This window comes from Dendrobates tinctorius, unplaced genomic scaffold (genome assembly GCF_039654945.1).
Source record: "Dendrobates tinctorius isolate UK_male_01 unplaced genomic scaffold, ASM3965494v1 ptg000060l, whole genome shotgun sequence".
Lineage (NCBI taxonomy): Eukaryota > Metazoa > Chordata > Amphibia > Anura > Dendrobatidae > Dendrobates > Dendrobates tinctorius.
In genome coordinates this window covers 23,854,826-23,872,422 of record NW_027361728.1, presented here as the reverse complement: position 1 = coordinate 23,872,422, position 17,597 = coordinate 23,854,826, and the positions used below count along the sequence as shown (strand labels likewise).

General features: G+C 46.3%; 1 protein-coding gene across 1 annotated transcript in view; it reads left to right on the top strand.

The window, feature by feature from the left end:
- Positions 1 to 1,201: 1,201 nt before the first annotated feature.
- NDUFB5 (NADH:ubiquinone oxidoreductase subunit B5) overlaps positions 1,202 to 17,597 on the top strand; it is a 39,753-nt gene continuing 23,357 nt past the window's right edge. The window contains exons 1-2 of the mRNA XM_073578784.1: positions 1,202 to 1,403; positions 6,995 to 7,080. Of these exons, the coding sequence (XP_073434885.1) occupies positions 1,283 to 1,403; positions 6,995 to 7,080 (207 nt within the window). The 5' untranslated portion in view covers positions 1,202 to 1,282. The remainder of the gene's footprint in view (positions 1,404 to 6,994; positions 7,081 to 17,597) is intronic.

The following is a 17,597-nucleotide window of genomic DNA, read 5'->3' as shown; positions in this document are numbered from 1 at the left end:
TGTATTATACCATGCTGGAGGGGCTATATACCATGCTGGGCTGTATCATACCATGCTGGGGGGGCTATATACCATGCTGGGCTGTATTATACCATGCTGGGGGGCTATATACCATGCTGGGCTGTATTATACCATGCTGGGGGGGCGATATACCATGCTGGGCTGTATTATACCATGCTGGAGGGGCTATATACCATGCTGGGCTGTATTATACCATGCTGGGGGGGCTATATACCATGCTGGGCTGTATTATACCATGCTGGGGGGCTATATACCATACTGGGCTGTATTGTACCATGCTGGGGGGGGGCTATATACCATGCTGGGCTGTATTATACCATGCTGGGGTGCTATATACCATGCTGGGCTGTATTATACCATGCTGGGGGGGCTATATACCATGCTGTGCTGTATTATACCATGGGACTGGAGCGTGCGGCTGCATAGAAGTACATGTAACCACACGCTCCGGTCCGAGTGCTGGTGGCAGTGCCAGGTTTTCGTGCGTGAGACTCGCACAAGAATCACGTGCGTCCCTTACAAGTGATTGTAAGCCATTAGCAGCAACAACTGCCGCCGTCTGTCCTCCTCCCTGTAGTGTTGTCCTGAATCCTTGTCCTGTTACATCATGACGCCCCCACAAATGCTGCAGACAGCGTTCCAGGGGGCGTCATGAAGTAACGCATCAGGCCGATTTTGGATGCGTTAGTACTCCTTAGTAGCATTGCGGCCAATGGGGGCGTTACCTCATCCGTTACAGCGTTAGTGCCGCTAACGATCCCGTTGGACGCAGGGCCATAAACGCAATGTGAACCCGGCCTAACACTATGAGATGATGATATACCAGACAATGTGCGGAGCCTCTCCTCCTACACAGCCCATATACTGTATGTATACGCCAGGGATGAGGGGCCAGGAAAGTGGAGCTTTATTTGGGGCTAAAGGTAACGCACAGGTCATTGCAGAGGATGATGATGATGACAACGTGCTGCGTCCCTCCTCTTACACATAGTCACACACTATATATGCCATGGAGGAACTGGCAGGATATATTTGGGACTGAAGGGTTAACTCACGTGCATTTATCCACAGCTCCTCCTCTCCTGACCGCTCCTCCCCCCAGATGAGTCACAGTCAGGATTCACTGCTTCCAGGCGCCAGGAAAAAACAAAACGGCTCATTCACCTGCAGAGCCGGCTCATTTCGGTCACAGCAGATAGCCGGCTCTTTGTATCGGATCGTTCACGAACGACACATCACTACGCGCCTGCCCTCAGTAAACATGGCGGCCATGAGCCTCCTGCGCTCGGTGGCGACTTCGCTTGTCTGCCGTGTGCAGCCGGCACCGCGCGGAGTGCTGGGGAGGAGCGGCCTGGCGAGGACAGCACTGCCGGCGGCTGCGGGTGAGGAGCTCTGTGTGTCAGGGCAAGCGGGAGCCAGGCCCGGTGACCTTGGTAGCTGACATTGAGGGGATGTGTGTGCAGGACGTCAGGTCTTGGAGGGGGAACCCTGTGTAGTGCAGGGGGGGCTAATGCGGGAATACTGGCACCAATGGCGGGAGTGAGACACCTTACATCAGGGGTGGATAATGACTCCTTAGGATGGAAGATGACAGGTCGCTGGACACCGCTGTGGCACACGCACTGGTCAGTGGGTCACAGGCCACGGTTGTGACATGCGCTGGGTGGCGGTCACTGACCACATCTGTGGCACATGCACTGGACAGTGGGCCGCCGACCACAGCAGTGACATGCGCTGGGTGGCGGTCACTGACCACATCTGTGGCACATGCACTGGTCAGTGGGCCACCGACCACAGCAGTGATGTACGCTGGGTGGCGGGTCACTGACCACATCTATAGCACACACACTGGACAGTGGGCCACCGACCACAGCAGTGATGTACGCTGGGTGGCGGGTCACTGACCACATCTATAGCACACACACTGGACAGTGGGCCACCGACCACAGCAGTGATGTACGCTGGGTGGCGGTCACTGACCACGTCTATGGCACACGCACTGGACAGTGGGCCACCGACCCCAGCAGTGATGTACGCTGGGTGGTGGGTCACTGACCACATCTATAGCACACACACTGGACAGTGGGCCACCGACCACAGCAGTGACGTACGCTGGGTGGCGGGTCACTGACCACATCTGTGGCACACGCACTGGACAGTGGGCCACTGACCACAGCAGTGACGTACGCTGGGTGGCGGGTCACTGACCACATCTATAGCACACACATTGGAGAGTGGGCCACCGACCACAGCAGTGACGTACGCTGGGTGGCGGGTCACTGACCACATCTATAGCACACACACTGGAGAGTGGGCCACCGACCACAGCAGTGACATACGCTGGGTGGTGGGTCACTGACCACATCTATAGCACACACACTGGAGAGTGGGCCACCGACCACAGCAGTGACATACGCTGGGTGGTGGGTCACTGACCACATCTATAGCACACACACTGGACAGTGGGCCAACGACCACAGCAGTGACGTACGCTGGGTGGCGGGTCACTGACCACATCTGTGGCACATGCACTGGACAGTGGGCCGCCAACCACAGCAGTGACGTACGCTGGGTGGTGGGTCACTGACCACATCTGTGGCACATGCACTGGACAGTGGGCCATCGACCACAGCAGTGACATACGCTGGGTGGCGGGTCACTGACCACATCTGTGGCACACGCACTGGACAGTGGGCCACTGACCACAGCAGTGACGTACGCTGGGTGGCGGGTCACTGACCACATCTGTGGCACACGCACTGGACAGTGGGCCACTGACCACAGCAGTGACGTACGCTGGGTGGCGGGTCACTGACCACATCTGTGGCACACGCACTGGATAGTGGGCCACCGACTACAGCAGTGACATACGCTGGGTGGCGGGTTGCTGACCACATCTGTGGCACACGCACTGGACAGTGGGCCACCGACCACAGCAGTGACGTACGGGTCACTGACCACATCTGTGGCACATGCACTGGACAGTGGGCCACCGTCCACAGCAGTGATGTATGCTGGGTGGCGGGTCACTGACCACATCTGTGGCACACGCACTGGATAGTGGGCCACCGACTACAGCAGTGACATACGCTGGGTGGCGGGTTACTGACCACATCTGTGGCACACGCACTGGATAGTGGGCCACCGACTACAGCAGTGACATACGCTGGGTGGCGGGTTGCTGACCACATCTGTGGCACACGCACTGGACAGTGGGCCACCGACCACAGCAGTGACGTACGGGTCACTGACCACATCTGTGGCACATGCACTGGACAGTGGGCCACCGTCCACAGCAGTGATGTATGCTGGGTGGCGGGTCACTGACCACATCTGTGGCACACGCACTGGATAGTGGGCCACCGACTACAGCAGTGACATACGCTGGGTGGCGGGTTACTGACCACATCTGTGGCACACGCACTGGAGAGTGGGCCACCGACCACAGCAGTGACGTGCGCTGGGTGGCGGGTCACTGACCACATCTGTGGCACACGCACTGTATAGTGGGCCACCGACCACAGCAGTGACGTAGGCTGGGTGGCGGGTCGCTGGTCACAGCGATCTCCACTCCTCAAATTTATGATGAACTGCGCCGTCCGCTACGCCACAAATTTTACACCAGCAGGGACTGGAGTAAGGCTTGTGGTGCGGCGCATAAAAGTTGACGCTATTCAGTCGGCGGCCTATTCATGAATCTGGCTCATCTGACTCCAGCACATCTCATCGCGGGCTGTGTGAATAACGCCGGCCTTCATGTGTTGGGCCCATAGGTCCAGCAAAGTCAGGCTTTCACCTCTAGTTATCCATTCGCTATCGCTAAATTAGCTATAACACACAATGTCATTTGCCTTTTTTTTTCTTAAATACTGTTCTAGTGTCTGCCATTAGAATTGCCAGGGCATTCCTCAGTCTGACTGCTCTTAACTGTAAAGAACCCCTTCCTATTTAGACACTAGAATCGTCTTTCTTCCACATGTAGTGAATGCCCCCTGGTCCTTAGTCCAGTCTGTGGAAGGAGTAAGTCATGTTCCAGACCTTCTTGTTGATCACACATGTATTTATAAATGTAAATGAGATCACCTCTGGGGTGATTTTTCTAAGCTAAACAAGTCCAACTTTTCCAACCTCTCATTATAAGACCTTCCATTGCTTGTAGTAATCTAGTTTCCCACCTTTAATCCCTTCACGACATATGACTTATAGGTACATCATAAGTCGTGTTCCAGCATTTGATGCAGGCTCCAGCTCGGAGCCCTCCTCTTTTCTGATCAACTGTCATGTGCCCCTACCAGCTGCTGGTGAAATCGCGATCCATCCGTGGCTAACATGTTAAATGCTGCTGTCAGGTTCTAACAGCGGCATTTAACACATTTGTGCCTGAAGCGCATCACAAACCCTACCCATCGGCACCCGTCACATGATCTCGGGGTGCTGATGGGATGACAGCCTGGAGTCTGCTGAAGACCCCCATGCTTGTCATTGCAGATTTCCTATAGGAGATGATTATTTTTGCCACACATAGTAGGATAGTATGATTGCAGCTTCAAGTCTCCTAAGGAATTGAAGCGAGTAGAAAGTAGAAAAAACTTTTAAAAAAAAATACAACATTTCAAATCGCACCCCCTTTTGCCCCATTCAAAATAAAACAATTCAAAAATGCACATATTTGATAGCGCTGTGTTCAGAAATGCCTGCTCGATCAAAATTTTAAAAATAATCCAATCGGGAAACTGTAATGAGAAAAAGAATCAAAATGCAAGAAACTTTTTTTTTTTTTTTTGATCACTGCAACATTGCAATAGAATGCAATAACAGGCGATCAAAAGATCGTATCTAGCCCAAAATGGCATCAGTAAAAACGTCAGCTCGGCGTGCAGAAAATAACTCTTCACCCAGCCCCAGATCCTGATAGATAGTGACGCTATATGTCTCCATTTTGTTTTTTTTTGTTTTTTAAGCACAAACTAGATTTTTTTTTCACCACTTAAATAATAAAGAACCTACACATGTTTGGCATCTGCAAACTTGTAATGACCTGGAGAATCATAATGACAGGAGGTCAGTTTAGCATTTAGTGAACATGTTTAAAAAGAAAAACACTTGGAATTTTTTTTCCCCGTTTTCAAGTACATTATATGGTAAAATCAGTGGTGATGTTCAAAAGTACAACTCGTCCCACAAAAAAACAAGCCCTCACTCTGTCAAATTGACTGAAAAATAAAAAAGGATATTCAGGAGTTAGAATCAATTTAACCCCAACTCCTGAATATCCTTTTTAAAATATGGAGCCCAAAACTGTATCCCACATTCAAGATATGTCCTTTGATGTCATTTATAGAGAGATGGTAATACACTGGGATCATGGTATTTTTTTGTATTCTTATTATTCTTATTCTTCTACACCCTAAACTCTTGTTTGCTTTTGCAGCTGCTGCCTGACATTGAGTGCTGCTGCTCATCTTACTTGTAACCAGAATGCCCAAGTCCATCTCCTGTTCTGTAATCCCCATTATATTTCCACTCAATGTATATGCAGCAATAGGATTACTCCAACCTAGGTGCATTAGTCATTTCAGGTCATCTCTTATGATGCCCTCAAAAATGTACTTACTCCATGGTAGCTACCTTTCTTAAATGTTGGTACCACGTCAGTCATTCTCCAATGTTGTAGTAGAAAGCACCGTGTGCACTACTGTAGTGGTGCCAAGTTAGGTTCCCAAACCATATATGATAAAATGAAAACCTGGCACTCAACTTAATGCTTGGTGAGGCAGTTTATTGTACCAGAAAACGTTTTGGTCAATATAGACCTTCATCAGTTACGTGCTAGTATGTTTGAAAGTAGCTTGAAGGAGGGCGCTTTTTATGTTCACTGATAACGCCGGTAATCAAATGGCCAGAATGCTGCTGTAACGCAGGATAATCTTAATAGTTGAAAATATCAGCGCAGCCTGGTCCTCCTGGACGTGGGTAAACACCACTTGTCCACTGGCGTTATCAGTGAATAACATAAAAAGCGCCCTCCTTTTTTTTACTAGCACGTAACTGATGAAGGTCTATATTGACCGAAACGTTTTCTGGTACTACAATAAACTGCCTCACCAAGCATTAAGTTGAGTGCCAGGTTTTCATTTTATTCTCCAATGTTGTGTCACCACCCCTGTTACAAGAGAATCCAAGAAGATAAGATACAGCGTCCTGTCAAATACTGAGCTCAGCTTCCTCAGTATCCGTGGATGAATGCTATCAGGCCCGGGAACTTTGTCAATATTTAATTTGGCCAGACACAGCCGTTCTTGTGTTAAGTTAGTTATATTGGGTGGTGAATTTTCATTTCTGCCTCACTAAACGATGCCTGGCACAGGCAGCTCATTAGTGAATACGGATGAAAATTGTGTGTTATATCTCAGCTTTCTCTTTGAACTCTTTAATTACATTGCTATAATCATTTTTAAGGTACTGTTGCTATCAAATGTTCTCTTTTTGGGCATTAATATACTGTTATTTATAAAACTGTTTTGATTTAATTTAGTGTCGCTGGCGATTCATTTCTTTGGTAACTTTGTACTTTGATTTCTTTTTTACATTTCCTGTTGAGATCTTTACAGTCCTGCATTGCCATATCTGACTTCTCGTCTTTCAAGGTTTTAAATGCCCTTTGTTTTTGTCTTATACTTGGTACTGCCCTATTTATCCATGTTTTTTTATTATTCCTGGACATTTTATTACCAGAAGGTGTAAACTTTCTACTGGATTTTAGTAGTCTTTCGTTAAACACTCCCCATTTATGTTTTGTACCTCCAATTAGCAGGACATGAGCCGAGTCTACAAGGCTAATCTCTCCCCTTAATCAAGTGAATTTAGCTTTCCTAAAGTTCCAAGGTTTTGTCTTTCCCTTCTGTAAGGTTTAGTTGATTATTAAATTTAAACTAACCACATCATATACTAAAAAATTTATTTTTTCTTGTAGTACCTGTACGATTTGGAAGTCATGGAAAGAAGTTGTTTGTAGTAACACCATCTACGTACTATGACAAAAGATTTCTCCGGTTATGTGTAAGTCTGCTCCAACTGCCATTCTCATGTAGATATCCTTCGCATTGTGTATGTGTTAAAAAAACAATTGTGTTTGTCCAGTACACTGGAAAAAATGCTACAAAGTAAGATATTTTATAGAAACAAAAGCGTTAATACTTTTTTTTTTATCAATGAACAAAAGAGAAGAAATATAATTAAAATCAATATTTGGTGTGACCACCCTTTGGCTTCAAAACAGCATAAAAGCATCAATACTTCTAGGTACTCTCACAAAAAGTCAGGTATTTTGTACAATTAAAGTCTGGTGTATGAGTAACCAGTTATACCAAACAGGTGATAATGGTTGAAACAATCATTAACTAAAACATAAACGGCTGTATAGGAGATTTAAAACTGTCATACAAAGGTGAGCTTGTGGTAGACCGTTGCATGTCACTGGTCATAAACTGTGAGCACAGCAACAGACACCAGGTAGTTACACTGCATCAGCAAGGTCTCTCCCAGGCAAAGGTGTGAAGATTTGCTGTTGAAGCTCTTTAAGGCCCCCCCGAGGAAGCGACCGTGAAACGCGCGTAGGGGCGCGTTCCTGCATGTCAGACAAAGGGCATGGGTAAGATTAACCCCTAACTACTGTCTTTATGCCACATGTTTTTGTCCCATATACCTGGGTCCACCCACATGTTATGTCTACATGTGTATAGAGATCTACCACAGGGAATAGTAATATATGGTAACTAGGTTTAATTTACCTATGGCATTACACTATAGACGTAGGGATATGACTTTAATTAGGGAGTTAGCATTTTTTGCTCCCTAGCCCATTTTTGTCCATGTCTGTATGCAGGATTGTTTTTCCATCCGGCTTCTCCCGGCTCATGTATTAACAACTATCTGTTTTGTGTTAAATGCTGTACTATATGCAGGATTGTTTTTCCATCAGGCTTCTCCCGGGCTCATGTATTAACAACTATCTGTTTTGTGTTAAATGCTGTACTATTTATCTATGTGAAAATTTTAAATTTTAAATTTGATACTATTACATAAAAGACTTCTTTAATATTTGCTGATATTTTGGCATTATGGTGTTTATTCCTCCGCTTTCTTGGTGTCATGAAGCTCTTATGAAGAAGCACCAAGAAAGGGGCAACGGTGACGACCATATGGGCTATGGTTGCCCAAAGAAACCAACTGCAGCAGTTCACACAATTCTTATTAATTCTGAAGTAGGAAAATGTCCAGCAGTGCCATCAGCTCAGAACTGAAAGTAACCAGTGGGACCCAGCTTACCCATCTAATGTTCGGAGTAGTTTGTCAAGAAGTGATCTTCATGGAAGAATTGCGGCAAAAAAGCCAGAGCTTTGACGTGGAAACAAGGAAAAGTGACTCAACTATGCTCTAAAACATATGAAATAGGGTACAGAAATATGGCAGTAGGTGCTCTAGACTGATGAGACCAAATGTGAAATTATTTTTCTGTAAGCAAAGACTGCTTGTTCTCCTAAGAGCTGGAGAGCAGTACAATAATCTATGTCTACAGGCAGTGTGTTTGCAAGTTTTGAGCTGCATTTCGCCAGATGGCATTGTGGAATTGGGTAAGGATTAATGGTGTCATTCAATGCTAGGAAATACAGGCAGATACGTATCATCCTGCATTATCATCAGGGAGGCGTCTGGCTCTAAATTTATTCAGCAGCAAGACAATGACCATAGACATACAACCCATGTCATCACAAATTATCTTCATCGTAAAGAAGAACACGGAGTCCTGGAAGTGATACGGCTGCACACATACCTGATCACAACATCATCAAATATGTCTGGTATTACATGAGGAGACCGGAGAATTTACGCAAGTTTTCCCCAGATGTGGTTAGTTCTCTCTAGATATTTTGAACAGCCTATATGCTGTGTTCCTTCAGAAACTATGTGCAGGTGTACCTAGAAGAAATGATGCTGTTTTGTCGGTAAAAGACTACATCAAATATTGATTTTTATTTAGATTTTTCTTCTATTCGTTGAGTTTGCATTTTGATAATTTATAAAGTTTGTGCAAACATGGTCAAAATTACTTTTATAACAGTTAAGCAAGTTGAATTAAAAGATCTTTACAAGACCGAAAGTTTAAAGATAACACCGTTCTTTTGTGTTTTAGGCAAAAAACACATTTTGATCCTTCACACTTCAAAAATTAAAAAATGAAACTGGGCTAATGCAAAAGTTTGTGCACCCTTCCTGGCTAGTACCTATAGAAAATCTGAGCAGATGGCATAATCAAGTATTCAGACCCCTTTAAATTTTTCACTCTTTGTTTCATTGCAGCCATTTGATAAATTCAAAAAAGTTCATTTTTTCTCATTAATGTACACTTGCACCCCATCTTGAATGAAAAAAAAATGTAGAAATTTTTGCAAATTTATTAAAAATCGTAGTTACTTACCGATAACGGTATTTCTCTGATCCCATGACTGCACCACGGAGAGAGAGGAATCCGCCCTCAGGGACAGGAAATCTACAAGTGAAAAAGGCGGTACCTCTCTCCCACATCAGTTGGTTTACAGAGCATTACACAGAACTTTCAGCTGCAACTCAATTGGTTATATAAAAATCCAAAATTAATCAAATTAAGCTTAATAGAGGCACCGCGTGGCTAAGTACTGACGCTAACTAACTCACTCTAATGTGCACACCTGTGTGTGAAAGGGAGGGGATGTACGGGTGCCGTCATGGGATCCGAGAAATACCGTTATCGGTAAGTAACTACAATTTTCTCTTTCCCCCATGACGGCACCACGGAGAGAATTATAAAGATTGTACATCTAGGGAGGGACCACCGCCTCCAGAACCCTTTTCCCAAAGGTGAGATCTGAAGAGGAGGTCAAGTCTAGAGGGTAATGTCTGAAAAATGTAGAGGGGGAAGACCAAGTGGCAGCTCTACATATCTGGTCTATTGAAGCGCCGGCTTTCTCCGTCCAGGATGACGCCACTGCCCTGGTTGAATGGGCCCTTACGTCCTCTCGGATGGCCGCCCCGCAAGAGGAGTAGGATAGGGTGATGGCCTCTCTTATCCATCTCGCCAGCGTGGCCTTCGATGCTTTTTGACCCTGAAAGCAGACAAACAGAGCCCTATCCTTCCTAAACCCCCTTGTGGTTGTCAAGTATTGGACCAGGCACCTTTTTACATCTAAAGTGTGTAGTACCTCTTCTGTTTTGTTCTTGGGATTGGGACAGAAGGAGGGCAGGGAGATCTCCTGGGTCCTATGAAACTGTGACGATACCTTGGGGAGATATGCTGGGTCGGTTCTAAGAATTACCCTATCATCCAGTACTTACGTGAAGGGTGAGTGGGCAGACAAAGCTTGCATATCACTAATGCGGCGGGCAGAAGTTAAGGCTACGAGGAGGGAGGTCTTAAGGGACAATATTTTTAAGGGAGCCTCCACTAGGGGTTCGAAGGGAGATTTGGTTAGTGTGTTTAGCACTAGGTTTAGATCCCGGGGGGTGCGTAGGGGGATCGGCCTGGATCTACTTGAGGCTCTAATAAATCTCATAACCCACCTATTTTTGGCTAGGTCATGGTTATACAAAGCTCCCAAGGCCGCCACCTGTACTTTTGAGGTCCTGGTAGCTAACCCCTTTTCCAACCCCTTCTGTAGGAATTCGAGTTTTGTCTATTGGGATTTTCCCCGTTGGGTCAGAGCCTGATACTGACATGAATTTTTTCCATGTTTTCCCATATGCTTTAGTGGTTGCTGGCTTTCTGCTTTGTAGTAGTGTGGATACCAAGTTTGATGAGAAGCCCCTATTGCTTAGGAGTTCCCTCTCAAAAGCCAAGCTGTCATGTGTAAGTTTTTTATATGGGGTTGATACACTGGTCACTGGGATAGAAGATCTGGAGTTTCTGGTAGAACCCAGGGGTCTGTCACAATGTCCGTACATTCTTCTCTGCCAGGGGAACCATATTCTAAGTCCAGAAGGGCGCTATTACCACTACCGTCGCTTTGTCCCCCCCGTATTTTCCTCAGTACTAAGGGGATGAGAGATATTAGTGGGAAAGCGTAAGCCAGATGATAATCCCAGGGTATTGTGAAGGCGTCTAGGACTACTGGGCCCCCCGGGGATCGATCGAGCAGAAGGTTTCCAACTTCCGGTTCTGACTGTTTGCAAATAAGTCTATTTCTGGCCTGCCCCAGAGTTTCACAATCTGGTTGAAGACTAACTGGCTTAGTTCCCACTCCCCTTGTTTTAGGCGTGTTCTGCTTAAGAAGTCTGCTGTTCGGTTTTCTGAGCCTTTTATGTGGAGGGCTGTTAGAGATTCTAGATTGTTTTCTGCTAGGTGGAAGATGGATTTTGTTACCTCCATCAGTGCTTGAGACCTGGTGCCCCCTTGGTGGTTTAGATATGCTACCACTACCTGGTTGTCTGAGAAGACCCTTGTGTGTTGGGAGCGGAGTGAATCCAGAAAGTGAACGAGCGCTAGTTTTACTGCCAGTAACTCTTTCATGTTTGAGGAAGCTGACTCTTCCCTGAGTCCAGGGCCCCTGTGCCACCTGGCTGCCTAAATGTGCACCCCACCTCCAGGGACTTGCATCTGTGGTTAGGATCTTTGTCACTGGTAACGCCCAAGGAACCCCCTTGGTTAGATTGACTGGATCCACCCACCATGTTAAGGAGTGTATTGTGTTTGGTGATATGTTTAATTGCCTGTCTAAATTCCCGTGTAGGGAAATGTCCACGTCTAATATTTCCCACTGTAGGTCCCGAGTACGGCTTTGTGCCCATTGTACCGCTGGCATGCAAGCTGTCATTGATCCCAGTAGGGACATTGCTTTTCTCAGGGTAGTGACTGGGGAAGCTATCATTTGTGACACCATCAGTGTCATATTTTGAATCTTCGTCTGCGGAAGATAACATTTTTGTTGGGTTGAGTCCAGTATTATCCCCAAGTATTCCTGTATCTAACTTGGTACAAGTCTGGATTTGGGCAAATTCAGCATCCATCCTAGATTCACTAGAGATCTCATGACCATGTCCAATTGTTGTTCGCAGTGGTGAAAGGTGACGCCTACAACTAAGAGATCGTAAAGGTATGGGACTATCAGGATGTTCTGCTCTCTTATGTGGGCCATTACTTCTGACGTTATTTTCGTAAATACTCTTGGTGCAATGGCTAGCCCGAAGGGGAGGGCTCTGAACTGATAATGTTTTATCTCCCCCTGGATCGTCACCGCCACCCTGAGGTATTTCCTGTGGTCTCTGTGAATAGGCACATGGTAATATGCGTCCCTCAGGTCTAATATAGCCATGAAGCATGATGGGGGAAGCATTTTTACGCAAGATTTTATTGTCTCCATTTTGAAATGCTGAATTTCCAGGAACTTGTTCAGTCGTCTTAGATTTATGATTACCCTGTATGTTCCGTCTGGCTTTTTGCAGAGAAAGAGAGGGGAGTTAGAAGCCTATGCCTCTGTCCTGGTAGGGGACGTCTTGTAATACCTTTCTCCCTTAGACTTGCGATTTCTTGTTGAAGGGGCAGCTGCTCGTGTGATGTCTTTTGGGGCATTATCACAAAAGAATTGTTTGGAAGGGTATTGAATTTTAGCCTTAGACCTTCCTTTATTATGCTCAATATCCACGAGCTCGCGGATATTTTTTCCCAGGCCTGGAGAAAGTAGGTCAATCTTCCCCCGGCCCTGGGAGCAACCTCATTGTGACTTTTTGTTGTTGGGAGGTTTGTTAAACATAAAGCCTTTGTTTTTATTTCTTTTATCCTCCCATCCTTCTTTGTTCCCTTTTGGGGGTCTTCGTCACATAAACCTTCTGTTCCGAAAAGGCCGTCTGTATGACTGACTAGGGAACCCAGGAAAGGACTTTTTCTTGTCCCCTGCCTTGTCCAAGATGTCATCTAGCGATGGCCAAATAAAAATTCCCCCTCGTACGGGATTGCGCACAATTTGGTTTTAGTCTGCAAGTCTCCTGGACAGCATTTTAGCCATAAGGCACGTCTCGCAGCATTTGAGAAGGAGGCTGCTCTGGCTGCCAACCTAGTCGAGTCTACTGACGCATCCGCCAGGAAAGCTGCTGCTCCCTTCATTACGGAAACTGATCTTTGCATCGTTTCTCTTGAGACTCTTCTTTTATTTGGGAATCTAAGTGATCCAACCAGATCATTAGGGCGCGTGCCGTGCACGTGGCTGCTATGGCTGGCTTTAGTCCACCTCCTGCTGCTTCCTAAGCATTTTTTAAAAAAGTTTCTGCTTTTTTATCCATTGGGTCCTTTAAGGTGCCCATGTCCTCGAAGGGCAGTGCAAATTTTTTAGAAGCTTTTGCCACAGCTACGTCTAGTTTAGGTGCTCTGCTCCATAGGGAGCAAGCTGGGTCGTCAAAAGGGTATTTCCTCTTAGGTGTTACGAGGTCTTTCTTGTCTGGCTTTTTCCACTCTCGTTTAATTAGGGAGTGGATTTTCTCATTTATCGGGAAAGCCCTCCGTTTTTTTTTTTGGTTCTAGTCCACTGAACATTAAATCTTGGGCCGTTTTCTTAGGTCGTTCGTCTACTAGCCCAATAGTTGTCCTCACGACTTTTACCAGGGCGTCTGTTTCCTCAATGGGGAAGCAGCTGCGTCCCCCTTCTGAGGATGATGAAGAGGACTGGGAGGATGATGAATTACTTGAGTCAGTTCACTTCCTGACTCGCTAACACTGGATTCTGGAGACCTATGCCTGGATTTGTGTTTTTTCTTTGAGGTTCTAACGCCCTTAAGGGTGTTATCGACCTGGGTCCTTATCAGCGTTTTGAGGTCTGAAGCAAACCTTGGGGACTCTTCCTGGATTGTCTGTTCTATGCACGCCACGCAGAGCTTTTTCTCCCATGTAGGGGGTAGCTCCTCTGTGCATATAGCACATACCGTGTGTTTAGATTTGGCCGTGCATTTACGCCCCTGCAAGAAATTAATAACCGCATATTATCGAGCGGACTTTCACGGAGATCACTCACCCTCCTTGTGGAACGAGAGATACCGTCTCGGGCGTAGGGATTATTTCCACCGCTGGATCCACTTCTGGCTGTGCCGCCATAGTGGAGCTTTGGCTGCGTCGCGATCCTGAATTGCCGCTGTTGGGACGAGGTGCGCTGGTGCCGCTCTTGCGATTGCTGCTGCCCCTGCCTTGGGGACTGCCCCCGCGTCATCTTCTGCTTATCACCTATGGTGATTCCCTCTGCCCCTTTAATAGTGTTTAAATATGGGTTCTTCTTTTTTTTTTTCTTCTGGAGCGCCGCGCCGCGCCGCGCTGTTACTCCTCCCAGTAATGCTCTGCGCCCCTGCCAGAAGTGGCTGCCCGCGCATGCGCGCTGTGAATTTTCCCAGTAGTGCACTGCGCCTTCTTCAATGTGCTCGCGCGCGCCACGACATCCTGCGCCCTCTCCCTCCGGCCTGCAGAGGCCCTGTCCCGCGGCTCCCGGTGGCCGCTGCTATCCTTCACTGGCGGCACCGAGTCCCGCGCTTGGCGGGGGGGGCTCCTCTTTAGTGACCGCCGCCACTACCCTGGAGACTCACCATTTTTTTTTTTTTTTTTCCCGGATCGGCAGGCTTCTTTCCATCTTCACTGCCTCGCCAAACTAACTCCCAAGGCCCGCTGGCCCTGGTGGTGGTGCTTCGGGGCAGCAAGAAAATGCCCCGACCCAGCCGAGGCAGGGAGCCCCACTACCTATCACCGCACTGGTTCGGTCCTCCGGCCTCCAGAAGCCCTGTCCCACGGCTCCCGGTGGCCGCTGCCACCCTTCACTGGCGGCACCGAGCCCCGCACTTGGCGGGGGGGCTCCTCTTTAGTGACTGCCGCCACTACCCTGGAGGAGACTCACGATTTATTTTTTTTTCCCGGATCGGCAGCCTTCTTTCCATCTTCACTGCCTCTCCCCACTAACTCCCATGGCCCGCCTGCCCCGGTGATGGTGCCTCGGGGCGGCAAGAAAATGCCCTGACCCTGCCGAGGCAGGGAGCCCCACTGCCTATCACCGCACTGGTTCGGTCCCCGGCTGTAGGTTCCCCATCAGGGACAGGAAACCAACTGATGTGGGAGAGAGGTACCGCCTTTTTCACCTGTAGGTTTCCTGTCCCTGAGGTGGATACCTCTCTCCGTGTGCCGTCATGGGGGAAAAGAGAAAAAGAAAAACTGAAATATCACATGGTTATAAGTATTCAGACTCTTTGCTCAGTATTGAGTAGAAGCACCGTTTTGAGCTAGTACAGTTATGAGTCTTGATGGGAATGATGCAACAAGTTTTTCACACCTGAATTTGGGGATCCTCTGCCATTCTTCCTTGCAGGTCCTCTCCAGTTCCGTCAGGTTGGATGTGAACGTTGGTGGACAGGGTCTGAATACTTTTCATACCCACTATATGTCTACATATGGCTTATCTACCACATAGACCATTTAAGATTAGGCGAGCATACACTCCAACTGTACAATATTAAACGTAGGAAACACGGAGCTGGCGATAGTCATTTACGAGCTGGAAAGGTTTATTAGATTCGATTGTATCAAAAAGACAGAGGCAATAATAATAAATAATAGACAAGAAGATTAATAAAAGACTCAGGTAATGGGGGTGAGGAATCAGCACGTATATCTGAGGGACATGGAGCGCAGGTGAAAAGCAAAATACTGTATAAATATATCAATGCCTCTATAGGTGGCCATGTATAAATGTAATATCTCAAATATCATGTCAATAGTACGTTCCTATAGAGATAAGCGTTAACAGTACATTTACTCTAATTGTAACTAATAAGTAGTACTTCATAACTAGGAAAGGTACATTACATATACTATGGAGATATGAGCACTAGCTACCCGCAATTTTAGCACCTGATCTTACCCATAATTATCTCACTGTGTTTCCTGACCTGCAGTCCCAACGCATGTTTCGCGTGGGCTTCCTCAGGGGGCTGTAATATATTGTGTACCCAGGTTTATCTTATATACTGTTATCCCAGGTGTCCGCTAATTAGGCCACTTTGTCGGTGCCTACATGCATATTGCAAGCGCCGGAGATTTAATCGCATTCGGGCTGCCCATGTGACACTGTGGGTCAGGGGACACTCCCCTATGACGTCAGTGAACCGCAAGCATCACACACATGGCGCTGTCGGCGATGCTCGAACGTATCGCATCATAGGTATATGTACCAGTCGTAAGATGAAACAAGAAAAAGAAAGAGAATGCTCTGTGTCACTATAAGATACAACGACTAGATCAATATTACATTTGCCATAATGAATAAAGTGAAGTGTGCATATAAAGTGAAACGGTGCCGAAACAGAATAACACAATTGGATTCAATGTGAATAATTTAAGAAGAATCCATTCCATTAAGCTATAAGAAATATTAAGACAAGACAATACAGGGAAATGAATAAATGCCATTATTACAGTTATCCATAATCACAAATTAATTAATACAAAATCATACTAGTGTTCTTAGACAATGTCCAGAATCAAATACAAGTGTATATTACAAAGTGATGTAGAAATACTAGTGTGCATGAAAAAACATACAAGACATCATATACCACCACAGCAAAAAAAAAATCATCCTGGCAATACTATTCAGAAGATACTAGAGATCCATAAATATGAGGAAGTCATGTTCATATATGATCATTCAAACTTGGGTTCTGGTTTGCCTCTACAGCAATCCTACGAGCAGCTCTCACTTACATTTTGCTTAGTCTTGCAGACCTTATTTTGCAGACCTTATTGTCAGTGGTGGTGAAGAGAAGGTCTGGAAGACCAAGAAAATTTTCAGTAACCTGCTTGTGTGGGATTGCTAGAGAGGAAAATCAGAACCCCCTGCTTTTCAGCAAAAGACCATCATAAAGATTTAGCAGACTCTGGAGTTGTGGTACATTTTTCTACTCTTCAGAGATGCCTGCATAAATATGGCCTTCATGGAAGATTCATCAGAAGGAATCCTCTCCTACGTCCTCACCATAAAATTCATAAAGTATGCAAAAGAACATCTAAACAAGCCTGATGCATTTTGGAAACAAGTCCTGTGGACCGATGAGGTAAAATAGAACTCTTTGGCAACAGTGATCAAAGGTATGTGTGGAGAAAAAAGGGCACAGACTTTCAGGTAAAGAAGATCTCGCCAACCATTAAGCATGGGAATGGATCAATCATTCTATGGGGTTGTATTGCAGACAATGGCATGGGGAATATTTCACAGGTAGAGGGGAGAATGGATTCAATGAAATTTCAACACATTATTGATGCAAGCATAACATCTGTAAAAAAGCTGAAGTTGAAAAGAGGATGGCTTCTACAAATGGATAATAATCCTAAAGACAAATCCACAATAGACTACCTTAAAAGGCGCAATCTGAAGGTTTGACAATGGCCCTCACAATCCCTTAATCTGAACATCATTGAAAATCTGTGGCTAGGAAAATAGCAGTGAATGCAAGACGACCCAGAAATTTCACAGAACTGGAAACATTTTCCTAGGAAGAATGGATGTAAGTCCCTCAAACAAGAA